General features: G+C 50.6%; 1 protein-coding gene across 1 annotated transcript; it reads left to right on the forward strand.

Moving 5' to 3' along the window:
* Window positions 1–7,752: 7,752 nt before the first annotated feature.
* LOC118716929 (sulfotransferase 2A1-like) lies at window positions 7,753–15,123 on the forward strand. Its single transcript, XM_036434436.2, has 6 exons — window positions 7,753–7,924; window positions 10,980–11,188; window positions 11,641–11,767; window positions 12,814–12,908; window positions 13,946–14,126; window positions 14,943–15,123. Exons 1-6 carry the CDS (start codon window positions 7,753–7,755, stop codon window positions 15,053–15,055), a joined length of 897 nt encoding a protein of 298 aa, XP_036290329.1. The 3' UTR covers window positions 15,056–15,123.
* The last annotated feature ends 421 nt before the right edge of the window (window positions 15,124–15,544 follow it).

Genomic DNA, 15,544 nt, shown 5'->3' on the forward strand with positions numbered 1-15,544 from the left:
CACCAAAGACCCCCAAGCAGCAACAGCAACCTAGGAAAGGAACAAAAGTTGGATGGATCACACCACCTGATGTCATCAAACTAGGCTTACGGTAACAAAAACAACATGGAGCTAGCCTTAAAGTAGACACAGAGGTCCATGGAACGGAACTGAGAGCCTACAAAATAAACCCACATCTCTACGGTCAATTAATATCTGGCAAAGAGGCCAAAACCACTTTTGGCTCAGTGGATAGAGCGTCGGCCTGCGGACTGAAGGGTCCCAGGTTCGATTCGGTCAAGGGCGTGTACCTTGGTTGCGGGCGCATCCCCAGTGGGGGGGGAGGTGGGAGGTGGGGAAGTGCAGGAGGCAGCTGGTCGATGTTTCTCTGTCATCGATGTTTCTAGCTCTCTCCCCCTCTCCCTTCCTCTCTGTGAAAAATCAATAATATATATATATATTTTTTTAAAAAATCTGACAAAGAAGGCAAAAACATGCAATTGGGTAAAGACCGTCTATTCAATATAAGGTGTTGGTAAAATTGGATAGGAACTATGCAGGAAAATTGCCAGAACCGGTTTGGCTCAGTGGATAGAGCGTCGGCCTGCGGACTGGAAGGTCCTGGGTTCGATTCCAGTCAAGGGCATGTACCTTGGTTGTGGGCACATCCCCAGTAGGAGGTGTGCAGGAGGCAGCTGGTCGATGTTTCTCTCTCATCGATGTTTCTAGCTCTCTATCCCTCTCCCTTCATCTCTGTGAAAAATCAATAAAATATATTTAAGAAAACAAAACAAGAAATGTGTAGAAAAATTAAACCGACCACCTTCTTGTACCACACGCAAGAATCAACTCAGCATGGATGAACAGGCCTTAAACCGGAGACGAGAAACGAAAAAACTCCCAGAAGGAAAACCCAAGTGGCAACATCCCCGACGTTTCTCGGAGCAATATTTCCTCCTGACACGCCGCCTTGGACAAAGGAAACAACAAGAACATTGAACAAATTGGACTACATCCAACTAAAAGGTGTTTTTTTTTGTTTGTTTGTTTTCTTTTCTTTCTTTTTTAAAAATGTATTTTATTGATTTTTTATTTTTTACAGAGAAGAAGGGAGAGGGATAGAGAGCTAGAAACATCGATGAGAGAGAAACATCGACCAGCTGCCTCTTGCACACCCCCTACCGGGGATGTGCCCGCAACCAACATACATGCCCTTGACCGGAATCGAACCCGGGACCCTTCAGTCCGCAGACTGACGCTCTATCCACTGAGCCAAACCTGTTTCGGCTGTCTGTTTGTTTTCTTTCCCACAGCAAAGGACGCCATCAACACAGGGAAAGCTCACCCACTGGATGGGAGAGCATATTTGCCAACGCTAGATCTGATAAGGGCTTAATTTACAAAATACGCAAATGCTCATACAGCTCAGCCAGAGGAAGTGGAGAAATCCAATTAGAAAATGGACAATGGGCCTGAAGAGCCACTTCTCCAGGGAGGACATGCAGACGGCCAACAGACAGGCGCCGTGTGGCCAGCCTGGCTGAGGGGCTGAGGGCCGTGGTCAGCCTGGCCAAGCTCCCCGATGGGAACTCTTACTCCGTGGGGAGGGTGGCCAGCCCATCTTTTATTTATTTATTTTGTTTAATTTTTATTTTTTTAAATATATTTTTTATTGATTTTTTACAGAGAGGAGGGGAAAGGGATAGAGAGTTAGAAACATCAATGAGAGAGATACATTGATCAGCTGCCTCCTGCACACCCCCTTCTGGGGATGTGCCCGCAACCCAGGTACATGCCCTTGATGGGAATCGAACCTGGGACCTTTCAGTCCCCAGGCTGACACTCTATCCACTGAGCTAAACCGGTTTTGGCCCCTCTTTTATTTATTTATTTATTTATTTATTTATTTAAATTTATTATTATTATTTTTTGTTTGGGGACATTTTTTATTACCCCTCCCAACTACAATAATATCCTTCATATCCTTCAGGCATCACCAAGTCCCTCCTTTATTTTTCCTCCAGCGCCTCCTTGCTCGGGGACCAGGGCCGGCTGGAAGCGGGTATCGGGCATTTATTTATCTTCTATAATTGGAACTTTGTAGCCTATGCAGGAGGCAGCTGGTCAGTGTTTCTCTCTCATGGATGTTTCTAACGCTCTATCCCTCTCCCTTCCTCTCTGTAAAAAAATCAATAAAATATATAATTTTTAAATAGTCTTAAAAGGACTCAAGCCCGGCCGAAACCGGTGTGGCCGGTAGGGGGCGTGCAGGAGGCAGCTGGTCGATGTGTCTCTCTCATTGATGTTTCTAACTCTCTATTCCTCTCTCTTTCTATCTCTCTCTCAAAAAAACAAAAAAATCAATAAAATATATTTAAAAAAAGGACCCAAGCCGAGACCGGTTTGGATCAATGGATAGAGCGTCGGCTTGGGGACTGAGGGGACCCGGGTTCGATTCCGGTCAAGGGCATGTACCGTGGTTGAGGGCATATCCCCAGTAGGGGGTGTGCAAGAGGCGGCTGATCGATGACTCTCTCTCATCGATGTTTCTAACTCTCTATCTCTCTCTCTTCCTCTCTGTACAAAATCAATAAAATATATTAAAAATTATAATAATAAAAATTAAAATAAATAAATAAAAAAAGACCCAAGCCCTGCAGGTGGCATACACCTTTTTAAATTTATTAAGAAAGCAAAAAGGGAGAGAACTCAGAGGCAAAGACCAACAGTCCTTGCATATTAATCAGCACAACATGGCAATCCCACAGCCTGATGGCCCTTCTACTGTTTACCAGGCTTTACGTTTGATCTGTCCACAGCCCCTGGGCTCATCTGTGAGAGCTGGATGCATTCCTGCTGGGCAAATGTGTATTCCAGTGAATCAAAGCCAACGGGACCCACAAGTCAGAGAGAGCTCCTCCATTAGAGGGAAGGAAGTTTTCCCATCTGGTCCCCCATGCCTTCTAAAAAAAATAAAAAATAAAAATAAAAATCCCGGTGGCTCTTTTACTCATCTCATGAAAACCACACTGCCTGCCCTAGCTGGTGTGGCTCAGTGGATGGAGCACCCACCTGTGGTCTGAAGGATCTTAGGTTCGATTCTGGTCAAGGGCACATGCCTGGACTCCGTTTTTCAGTGTGGGGTGTGTAAGAGGCAGCTGATCAATGATTCTCTCTCACCATTGATGTTTCTAACTGTCCCTCTCCCTTCCTCTCCGTAAAAAAAAAAAAAAAAAAAAAAAAAAATCAATGAAATATATTTAAAAAATAATATTCTACCCAATCACGTTATTTAATATATATATATATATATATATATATATATATATATATATGTATATTATTGATTTTGTACAGAGAGGAAGAGAGAGGGATAGAGAGTTAGGAACATCGATGAGAGAGAGTCATCGATCAGCTGCCTCCTGCACACCCCCTACTGGGGATGTGCCCGCAACCACGGTACATGCCCTTGACCGGAATCGAACCTGGGACCTTTCAGTCCCCAAGCCGATGCTCTATCCATTGAGCCAAACCGGTTTTGGCCCAATCACGTTATTATTCAGAATTTTTTTAAAAAGATCATTTTTTTTTCCATATAAGGAAAGCCAAATGAGTTTAGTCACCATTAGACCAGACGTATAAGAAATGTTAAAGGGACTTCTTCAAATGAAAGAACAGTAATTAGTAACAAGAAAACATGATGTTATAAATCTCACTGGCACAGGCCAATAGGTAGATAGATTCAGAAATCCGAAGGTAAATGCAGAATCCTCTCACGTGATCGTGGTGGTGGATAAACCCTTCTAAACCTGGTACGAAGGTTTAACGATGAAGCATTAAAGCCACGACAATTAGTCAATGGGTGCAGGAGGTAAAGGAATGTACAATGTACCCGTAAAGCATAGAATGCGGGGGAGAGGACGAAGGGTATTTGGTATTCAAAAGGACTAAGACACACGATGCTTCCTGTGCACCACCTGGCTAACGTATAGCAAAACCTGCAGTCTGCCTACACAAGAGATAGAGAGAGAGGAGTCGAAGCACAACATGTCAGCAAATGAACAAACCCAAAGGGAAGAGAACAGGAGAAAAAAGACAAAGAAATGACAAAACAGCCAGAAAACGAGATAAAGGATGGCAACCCTAAGTCCAGACCTATCAATGGTTACTTTATTATTTTTCTAAAATATATTTTATTGATTTTTTTTTTTTTTACAGAGAGTTAGAAACATCGATGAGAGAGAAACATCGATCAGCCGCCTCCTGCACCCCTTCTCCCCCCGGGGATGTGCCCGCAACCAAGGTACATGCCCTTGACTGGAATCAAACCTGGGACCCTTCAGTCCGCAGCCCCACGCTCTATCCACTGAGCCACACCGGTCAGGGCTCAATGGTCACTTTAAATGTTAAGAGGACTAAATTCTCCAATTAAAAGACAGAGATTAGCCGAAACAGGTTTGGCTCAGTGGATAGAGAGCATCGGCCTGCAAACTGAAGGGTCCCAGGTTCGATTCCGGTCAAGGGCATGTACCTTGGTTGCGGGCACATCCCTAGTAGGAAGTGTGCAGGAGGCAGCTGATTGATGTTTCTCTCCCATCGATGTTTCTAGCTCTCTATCCCTCTCCTTTCCTCTCTGTAAAAACTCAATAAAACATATTAAAAAAAACCCCACCCACCTATATGCTGCCTATAAGAGACTCTCTGACTTCAGACTATGCCGTGTGCATAACCCACCGTCCCCAAATACACACACACCGAAAAAGAAAAGCAAGGGTTTCTCTTCCGTCCTCTCTCTGTGTACTCTGAGGTTAAACATTTACACAGAGAGAAAGTGATTCCCACTTCTAACTCTTAAATAAATGATACACAGGGCGTGGGATTTGCTTTCTGGAAACGTCTATCCGTCTGTGAACAAACGTTGAAGTCCTCCTGATCCACAGGGCACGGACTCGGTCACCCTGGCAGCCAGCAGTCCCCAGGGCGCACTGAGCGTTGGCCGAGCCACCCGATTCCCAGCGTCGACTGTCGCCACCGCAGACGGAACGGCCAAGTCAATGTTGGCCCACGTCGCAGTAGAAGGATGATTCAAAAAACAAACAAACACCCTACCAGCCTCATCGGCGCTCGGACATGGGGAGATTCCGTCCACCAAGTGTGATCGTGGCGTTAAGAGTTAACTGCTTCCCGTCCAAACCATCCACACACACACACCGATCGGGAGAGGGACAGAGAGCTAGAAACATCGGTGAGAGAGAGTCATCGACCAGCTGCCTGCCTCTCACTGGGGATGTGCCCGCAACCAAGGTCCATGCCCTTGACTGGAATCGAACCCGGGACCCTTCAGTCCGCAGGCCGACGCTCTATCCGCTGAGCCACACCAGTTTCGGCCACAATAGTTTGAATTGGATGAAGAAAAACCAATGTGCGGTGAATGTGGTAAAAATGAGTATGCTCCTTGCAATTCGGATGTTCTTGAATATTTTCAGCTGAAAACTCTCAAGAAAAAAAAAAAAAAGACTTTAAAGTTGGTCAGGGCTGCCGAAACCGGTTTGGCTCAGTGGATAGAGCGTCGGCCTGCGGACTGAAGGGTCCCGGGTTCGATTCCGGTCAAGGGCATGTACCTTGGTTGCAGGCACATCCCCGGTAGGGGTTGTGCAAGAGGCAGCTAATCGATGATTCTCTCTCATCGATGTTTCTAACTCTCTATCTCTTTCCTTTCCTATCTGTAAAAAAAATCAATAAAATATATATATTTTAAAAAACACACAAAAAACATCAATGATGAGAGAGAATATGGATCGGCTGCCTCCTGCACACCCCCCACTGTGGGGAATTAGCCCACAACCCAGGCATGTGCCCCTGACCGGGATCGAACCTGGGACCCTTCAGTCCGCAGGCCGAGGCTCTACCCACTGAGCCACACGGGCCAGGGCTCCTGGGTGTTGTATCTCCTCTTTGCTTGTTAGCCATTGCAGGTTCCCCTCTTAGGAGGTGAACTCACAGTCCTCAATACAGTGCTCTGAGCTCGCTAGCTCATGGCTGTTCCAGAGAACGGTGACCCTCCCAGTGTCCCCCGTTGTCATTGGAAGCCTGGATGGCCTGCTTTTTATATTACACAGAGGCCGGTGCAAGAAATGTGTGCATGGGGTGGGGTGGGGTGCAGCCCGGCCTGCACCCTCTAGCAATCCAACACCACCGGCTCCTAACCACATGCCTGCCTTTCTCTCCAATAGCCCCCTAACCACCTCTACCTTCAAACCGACAGCCACTAACCGCCTCTGCCTGATGGCCTGAGTGCCCCTAACTGCCCTCCCTTGCCAGCCTGATCGCTCCTAACCACCTCTTCTGCCAGCCTGATCTCCCCTAACTGCTCCCCCCTGCCAGCCTGATCGCCCCTAACTGCTCCCCCCTGCCAGCCTGATCACCCCTAACTGCTCCCCTTTACCAGCCTGATTGCCCCTAACTGCCCTCCCCTGCCAGCCTGATCGCTAACCACCTCTTCTGCCAGCCTGATTGCCCCTAACTGCTCCCCCCTACTGGCCTGATCACCCCCCTAACTGCCCTCCCCTGCCAGCCTGATCGCCCCCCCCTAACTGCTCCCCTTTGCCAGCCTGATTGCCCCCTAACTGCCTCCCCTGCCAGCCTGATCACCCCCTAACTGCCTCCCCTGCCAGCCTGATCACCCCCTAACTGCCCTCTGCTGCCAGCCTGATCACCTCTAACTGCTCCTCCCTACCAGCCTGATCACCCCCTAACTGCTCCCCTTTGCCAGCCTGATCGCCCCTAACTGCTCCCCACTGCCAGCCTGATCGCCCCTAACTGCTCCCCCCTGCCAGCCTGATCACCCCTAACTGCTCCCCTTTACCAGCCTGATTGCCCCTAACTGCCCTCCCCTGCCAGCCTGATCGCTAACCACCTCTTCTGCCAGCCTGATCGCCCCTAACTGCTCCCCCCTGCCAGCCTGATCACCCCTAACTGCTCCCCTTTACCAGCCTGATTGCCCCTAACTGCCCTCCCCTGCCAGCCTGATCGCTAACCACCTCTTCTGCCAGCCTGATCGCCCCTAACTGCTCCCCCCTACTGGCCTGATCGCCCCCCTAACTGCCCTCCCCTGCCAGCCTGATCGCCTCCCCCTAACTGCTCCCCTTTGCCAGCCTGATTGCCCCCTAACTGCCTCCCCTGCCAGCCTGATCACCCCCTAACTGCCCTCTGCTGCCAGCCTGATCACCTCTAACTGCTCCTCCCTACCAGCCTGATCACCCCCTAACTGCTCCCCACTGCCAGCCTGATTGCCCCCTAACTCCTCCTCCCTACCAGCCTGATCACCCCATAACTGCTTTGCCAGCCTGATCACCCACTATCTGCTCCCCCCTACTGGCCTGGTCACCCCCTAACTGCCCTCCCCTGCCAGCCTGATTGCCCCCTAACTGCTCCCCTTTGCCAGCCTGATCACCTCCTAACTGCCCTCCCCTGCCAGCCTGATCGCCCCCCCTAACTGCCCTCCCCTGCCAGCCTGATTGCCCCCTAACTGCCCTCCCCTGCCAGCCTGATTGCCCCCTAACTGCTCCCCTTTGCCAGCCTGATCGCCACCTAACTGCTCCCCCCGGCCGGCCTGATCGCCCCCTCGCCACCGCCTCTGCCTCCACCCCTGCCACCGTGGCTCTGTCTGGAGGACGTTCTGATCAGCATATGCACGTTTTCTCAGCACAGATAAAATCTGAGCGGGAACCAGGAAGCCGAGCAGCTGTGCCCCGTGGCCGTGGCCAGGACAGCATGACGGAGCCGGAGCCGGGCAGGCTGGCCTGGGTGGCGGGCCTGAGCAGGGATTACACGTGGGTCGAAGGGGTTCCTTTCCTCTCCACCACCAGGGGGGACCTCGGAGCGCTGCGGGACGGGTTTGTGGTCAGGGACCGGGACGTCGTCACCGTGTCGTACCCGAAGTCAGGTGAGGAGCGGGCGAGACAGCGGGAGGCTGGGGAGGGGCGTCCTGCAGGCACCTGCCCTCGGCCTCGCCCGGACTCTGCGTTGGTGACCGGAGTGGTGACCGGCCAGGAAGAGGGGTTCACTCAGGCAGGGTGGCCTGCCGGTGTGACCAGCAGGGCGCTGGGCCGCGGCAGACGGCTCCGGGGACCGCCTGGGGCGTTTGACGGCGACAGGCGCCCTGGCGGGAGTGGTCTGAGTGGTTAGGACGCGGGTCTGTGCATGGACGCGTCTTGGTTCGACTCCCGGTCAAGGGCGTGCACGTGGGCTGCAGGCGTGGTCCCCGGCCTCGGTCAGAGGGCGGGTGGGAAGTAACCAATCTGTGTGTCTCTCTCAACTCTGTCTCTGTCTCTGTCTCCACCCTCCATCCCTCCCGCCCTTTCCACTCTCTAAAAATCAATGGAGAACTCTGTTTGGGTGAGGATTCACAAAACAGAAAATAAATATAGGAGACAGGATACCTGAGACTCTGGGCACAAGGAGCCATCTATCCTGAGACGTCCACAGCAAATGTGATATAGTGAGGGGCACATTGCATATATTCTGACACTGGATAAAATGGGCAGGGAGACTTGATTCCAGATTAGTGCAGAGAGAGAGAGAAAGAGAGAGAGGAAGAAGGAGGGGGAGAGAGAGAGAGAGAGAGAGAGAGAGAGAGAGAGAGAGAGAGAGAGGGAGGGAGAGGGAGAGGGAGGAAGAAGGAGGAGGAGGAGGAGGAGGAGGAGGAGGAGGAAGAGAGAGAGAGAGAGAGAGAGACAGACTAAAATCAACTCTGAGCCAAAACCGGTTTGGCTCAGTGGTAGAGTGTCGGTCTGCGGACTGAAAGGTCTCGGGTTCGATTCAAGTCAAGGGCATGTACATTGGTTGCGGGCACATCCCCAGTAGGGGGTGTGCAAGAGGCAGCTGTTCGATGTTTCTCTCTCATAGACGTCTCTAGCTCTCTAGCTCTCTCCTTTCCTCTCTGTAAAAAAAATCAATAAAATATATTTAAAAAATAAAATCCACTCTGAAAGTAGCAGGTGGCCGGGGATTGGTAGGTAATGAGCAGAGTGAGGAGGTCAGTGGATGCAAAATTACCAGGAGGATTTCATCAGACACCAAGGGTTGGGCATTTCTTGAAAAACACACACACACACACACACACACACACACACACACACAAAACAAACAAACAAACAAACAAAAAAAACAGCCCAAACAAGATCCACGCTGTAACAAGCCAAGGCGCGGGACATCCAGGGTGGGGATGGGGGCCTGGCTGAGCCATCCCGGCGAGCGGGTTCTCGTGACCGACGTGCTGACCTTGGCTCGGCAAGCACGGCCACACACCGTCCAGATCTGGTCGCCGAGAGGACCCGGGAGTCTGGCTGGCGTTTGGTCAAAGAAAAGGGCCTTTGTCAGAGTCGGAGAGGGGACAGCGCAGGGCGGGTGACGTGGGGAATGGTCTAGACGTGAAATACACGGAGGGACGGTCAGGAACCTGAGAAAAACAACAGGATTGTAGGAATCTCTTTGGCGTCCCGCCTGGAAAGGGTTCCAACTCAGGGTTCGGGTTCTGGAGAAGGGCCGCACACACATGGAAAGAGAGACTTGAAGAAATTCAATTGGGCGATATGGGGGGTGAGGGGGGGGCCAGGCGGTAGTCCAACTCTCGTGGGAGAACTACTCCCTGCCCTGACCCTGCCGTCCCTTTTAGTGAGGCTTTGGAGAGGACATCTTAGGCAGGGATCACAGGAATTTACACATAGCCCTTGGGCAGGAAGTAACAGACACTTACATGGGACAAACAAGGTGGAGGCTGCTTTAGCTAACCGTGTCTCCACTGAAGGGTGAGTGGTTCGAGCAGCTAAGGTTGTGGGCCAGCCGTTCTGACTTCCTGTCCACATCTCTCTTCTAGTGAAAACTGGTTGGTTTCCGGCAGAGGATAGGAATAGCACAGGATCAGGAGATGAGGCTGGATGTGTTTAAATGGGGGGTGGGGGGGAAAATCAATGTGGAATCTTATTATTTTTTTAAAAATATATTTTATTGGTTTTTCACAGAGAGGAAGAGAGAGGGATAGAGAGTTAGAAACATTGATGAGAGAGAATCGTCGACCAGCTGCCTCTTGCACACCCTCCACCGGGGATGTGCCCGCAACCAAGGTACATGCCCTTGCCCGGAATCGAACCCAGGACCTTTCAGTCCGCAGGCCGACGCTCTATCCACTGAGCCAAACCGGCTTCGGCTCCCATTGATTTTTAAAAATACATATTTGTATTGACTTCAGAGAGGAAGGGAGAGGAAGACGGAAAGAGAAACGTCAATGATGAGAATCATGTCACCTGCCTTCTGCATGCCCCATACTAGGAATCTAGTCTACAACCCAGACACAAGTCCTGACTGGATCGAATGGTGGCCAATGCTCAACCACTGAGCAACACTGGGTGGCTCTTAAAAAAAAAAAATAATAAAAAATATATATATACACACACACACACATATGCACATACATGCACACGCACACACACATACATATATACATGAACACACATGCACACAGAGACCCATACATACACACATACACACATACACATACACACATGCGCACACACATAGACACACACATAGACACATACACACACGTACACACACATACACACACACACATACACACATATACACACACACATATATACATAAAATGTAGTGATGGTGCCGAAACCGGTGTGGCTCAGTGGATAGAGCGTCGGTCTGTGGACTGAAGGGTCCCAGGTTCGATTCCGGTCAAGGACATGTACCTTAGTTGCGGGCACATCCCCAGTGGGGGGTGTGCAGGAGGCAGCTGGTCGATGATTCTCTCTCATCGACGTTTCTAACTATCCCTCTCCCTTCCTCTCTGTAAAAAATCAATAAAATATATTTTTAAAAATGCATCATTCAAAAAAATCAATAAAAAAATGTATCGAAAATAAACGGCACGTCTCGACGGAGTCAAACGTCGGACTGGAATAGGAGACCCCGTGTTCTGGGCCCCGCAGGCTCCACCTGGATCCTGGAGATCGTCAGCCTGGTGCGCACGCGGGGCGACCCCCGCTGGGTGCAGTCCGTGGTCAGCTGGGAGCGCTCGCTGTGGCTGGAGAAGGCCACCGGCGTGGCGGACATCGAGAGGCAGGGCGACCCGCGCTTCTACACCTCCCACCTCCCCCTGCAGTTCTTCCCCACGTCGCTCTTCACGTCCAAGGCCAAGGTGAGCCCGAGGAAGACGGACAGGCGTGTCCCAGGTCACAGGGCCCCGGTGTCTGCTCCAGAGGACACTCAGCCTTTAGTTTAAAAAAAAAAAAAAAAAATCCTGCCGAAACCGGTGTGGCTCAGTGGATAGAGCGTCGGCCTGCGGACTGGAAGGTCCCGGGTTCGATTCTGGTCAAGGGCATGGACCTTGGTGGCAGGCACATCCCCAGTGGGGGGCGTGCAGGAGGCAGCTGATCGATGATTCTCTCTTATCGATGTTTCTAACTCTCTATCTCTCTGTATAAAATCAATAAAAATATACTTTAAAAAAAACAAAAACCAAGCAACAAACTTTATTGCTTTTTTTCTGAATTTTTTTTTGACTTGCAAAAATCTCAGGGCAGGGAGAATGAGTATACCTGTTTTTCTTATCTCCTTTTTCTTCTTCTTCTTCTCCTTTTTTCGTTCGAGTGTATCTACATCGTGAGAAATCCCAGAGATATCCTGGTTTCCGGTTACCATTTCTGGAAAACGATAAAGATGGCCAAATGCACAGAGTCCTTTGAAGTATATTTTGAAAAGTTCCTTCAAGGAGACGGTGAGTGGGACTCACAGTCAGGATTTGGGCTGGAAGGGCGGGACTCCTGACCTCACCTCCGGGTCTCAGTTTCTCACGGCTTACACGATGACACTGCAATCCAGCCTCGATGGTGTGGGATCTGAGTAAGTCCCGTCTCCACAGACCCTGTGTCAACAGGCTTTGCTCCCACAACACTTTTAAAAAATATATATTTTATCGATTTTTTTTTTTTTTTACAGAGAGGAAGGGAGAGGGACAGAGAGTTAAAAACATCGATGAGAGAGGCACATCGGTCAGCCGCCTTCTGCACGCCCCCTACTGAGGATGTGCCCGCAACCAAGGGACATGCCCTTGACCGGGATCGAACCTGGGACCCTTCAGTCCGCAGGCCGAGGCTCTATCCACTGAGCCACACCGGTTTCGGCACCTCACCACATTTTTAAAAAATAGTATCTATAATTCACATGTGTCAAACACAAGGCCCGCGGGCCAAATCCGTCCCGCCAGGCCTTGCAATGTGGCCCGCACCGCGCTGTCATCACTGCACTCCGCTGCGTTTCCATCACAATGACAGTTTATGACTGTTCAGTAAACCATTCGGCCCGCGATTTAGGCTGGATTTTAGATTTTGGCCCCTTCTCTGATTGAGTTCGACACCCCTAATCTATATATATATATATATATATATATATATATATATATATATATATATATATATATATATATATATATATATATAAAAGCCCGTCTAGCCGAAACCGGTTTGGCTCAATGGATAGAGGATCGGCCTGCAGACTGAAGGGTCCCGGGTTCGATCCCAGTCAAGGGCATGTCCCTTGGTTGCGGGCGCATCCTCAGTGCAGAATTCTATTTCTCATGCAAATGAGAGAGAAAGCATCTGCAGCGCTCGCTCGAGCCACTTGCTCACCAAATAGCTATGGCCTCGGGGGGAAATGCAGTTACCGACTTGCTCAGCCTCTCCCGAGGGCGTGGCTAACGGGAGCAGAGTGGCTTGGGCAGCGGAAGCATCCACGAGTCACCCTCCCTCCTCGCTTCCCTTGCAGTGCCCTTCGGCTCCTGGTTCAACCACGTGGGCGGCTGGCTGCAGATGAGGGGAAAAGAGAACTTCCTGTTTGTATCCTACGAGGAGCTGCATCAGGTAACTCTGTCCAAAAATCACTCTCCCCAACTCCGTTCACCGCTGTCTGCCTTCCCTCCGTTCTTTAACTCTACGTGTTTCTTTTTAAAATTAAATGTATTGGGGGGTGACATTCTTTAATAAGATTACATAGGTTTCAAATGTGCGTTGCTATGATTAAGAATAGAGTTACCATATGACCCAGCAATCAGTTCATTCTTTTAAAATATATATATAGTATATAAATTTTAATTGATTTCAGAGAGGAAGGGAAAGAGACAGATAGAAACATCAATGATGCCGAAACCGGTTTGTCTCAGTGGATAGAGCATCGGCCTGTGGACTGAAGGGTCCCAGGTTCGATTCCCGTCAAGGGCATGTGCCTTGGTTGCGGGCACATCCCCAGTCGGGGGGTGTGCAGGAGGCAACTGATCGATGATTCTCTCTCATCGATGTTTCTAACTCTCTATCCCTCTCCCTTCCTCTCTGTAAAAAAATTAATAAAATATATATATTTTTAAAAAGTTGCTTCCATGAATCTCACAGTCAATTGTCTCTAATGAGCATTGACTTAATAAAAGAGTAACATGCTAATGGACCGTACCTTTGCGACGCCCACCAGCCAATCAGGAGTGGGTATGCAAGTGGACCCAACAAAGATGGCGGGTTAATTTGCATACTCGGGTGCCGAGTGGCTGGGGGCGGGGCGAGACACTTGGGTCATTGCCGTGGCTAGCACGTGACCGCTCCACATGGCCCCTGGCCGCTCCGGGCCTCTGGGCAGCGTGGGAAGGAAGGCGGGAAGACGGCTCTGGCCGGAGCCAAGGCGATGCTGGCAGCCAGGGGAAAGCAGGCCCTTCTGGCAGGAATCTCTGTGCATCGGGCCTCTAGTGTGCTGAGCAGCGCGCTCACGCACCCCCTCAGACCCACGCACGCTCTTCCTGACTCTCCTCGTTCTCTCTCACCTTCCACTCCCTCCCGACTCTCCCTCCCTGCCTCCTTCCTCCCCGCTGTGCTTCTGTCTCACGTCCTCTCCGTCGTCGTGGCTCTCGCTCCAGGACACCAGAGCCGGCGTGGAGAAGATCAGCCGGTTCCTGGGCACCGAGCTGAGCCCAGAGGAGCTGGACTCCGTCCTCCAGCACGTGACCTTCCAGGCCATGAAGGACAATAAGATGAGCAACTTCTCTCTGCTCCCCGACTTCCTCATGGACCACAGCAAAGGGTGTCTGATGAGAAAAGGTGAGGGGAGAGTCTCTAATCTTTTTTTTCTTTTTCTTAATATATTTTATTGATTTTTTACTGAGAGGAAGGGAGAGGGAGAGAGAGAGCTAGAAACACCGACGAGAGAGAAACATCGACCAGCTGCCTCCTGCACACCCCCCACTGGGGATGTGCCCGCAACCAAGGTCCGTGCCCCTGACAGGAATCGAACCTGGGGCCCTTCAGTCCGCAAGCCGAAGCTCTATCCGCTGAGCCACACCGGTTAGGGCAAGCAAGAGCCTCCGATCTTTACCACGTGGGTGTGATGGACAGGGACCTCCCCAGCGTCTGTGGATGCCCTAAGATCCGGGATGGTGGAACTCTCTGAGTCGATGGAAATCACCTAAGTGGTGCCTGACTCTGAGAGTTTAAGGAATGATTTGGAGTGCATTCTAAGGTTGGAAAGAAATCTTAGAAAGTGGCCGAAACCGGTCTGGCTCAGTGGATAGAGCGTCAGCCTCTGGACCGAAAGGTCCCGGGTTCGATTCCGGTCAAGGGCATGTACCTTGGTTGCGGGCACATCCCCAGTAGGGGGTGTGCATGGGGCAGCTGATCGATGATTCTCTCTCCTTGATGTTTCTAGCTTTCTATCCCTCTCTCGTCCTCTCTGTAAAAACTCAGTAAAATATATAAAAAAATAAATAAAGGATAACTTTCCTGAATATATTATTTAAAAAAAGAAAAAGAAAAAGAAATCTCAGAAAGCGGAGCGTGGCTGATGAATGAGACAGGAGGAAGGGGGTGTGGACGGCAGGGACCTGGGGAGGCCTCGCTCCTGTGCTTTGCGTCTGACAGGCATCACCGGGGACTGGAAGAACCACTTCACGGTGGCGCAGACGGAAGCCTTCGACCGGGTTTACCGAGAGAAGATGGCGGGGCTGCTCCCAGGCCTCTTCCCCTGGGATTAGTGGCCCCCGCGTCCGACTCGGGGGCCGAGGCTGAATCTCCCCGAGTTTCCTGAGGATCCTGGGAACCCAACAAAGCAGACTCAGATGATGAGCGGTACCTGGGACATAGGTGGGTCCAGATAGAACCCCAAGACGTGTGATTTCCAGAACCCCATGATCGGCAGGTGCTCACCCCCTTCCCTTAACCCACCTGGGCCTGCGATCCACTCCTCGCGGAACGGACACAAACCAGGTTCCTTTTCTGAAGCCCGGCCGGCTTCCAAAGGGGCTGTCGTATTTCAAACGTGCAGGAGAATAAACAAACCGTATTTTTTTTTAAAAAAACGAATGGCAATTCTATCCACGTTAAAGAAAAAATAATAAAATATGCCGAGACCGGTTTGGCTCAATGGATGGAGCGTTGGCTTGGGGACTGAAAGGTCCCAGGTTCGATTCCGGTCAAGGGCATGTGCCTTGGTTGCGGGCACATCCCCAGTAGGGGGTGTGATC

The sequence above is a fragment of the Pipistrellus kuhlii genome, unplaced genomic scaffold (genome assembly GCF_014108245.1).
Source record: "Pipistrellus kuhlii isolate mPipKuh1 unplaced genomic scaffold, mPipKuh1.p scaffold_m20_p_123, whole genome shotgun sequence".
Taxonomy (NCBI): domain Eukaryota; kingdom Metazoa; phylum Chordata; class Mammalia; order Chiroptera; family Vespertilionidae; genus Pipistrellus; species Pipistrellus kuhlii.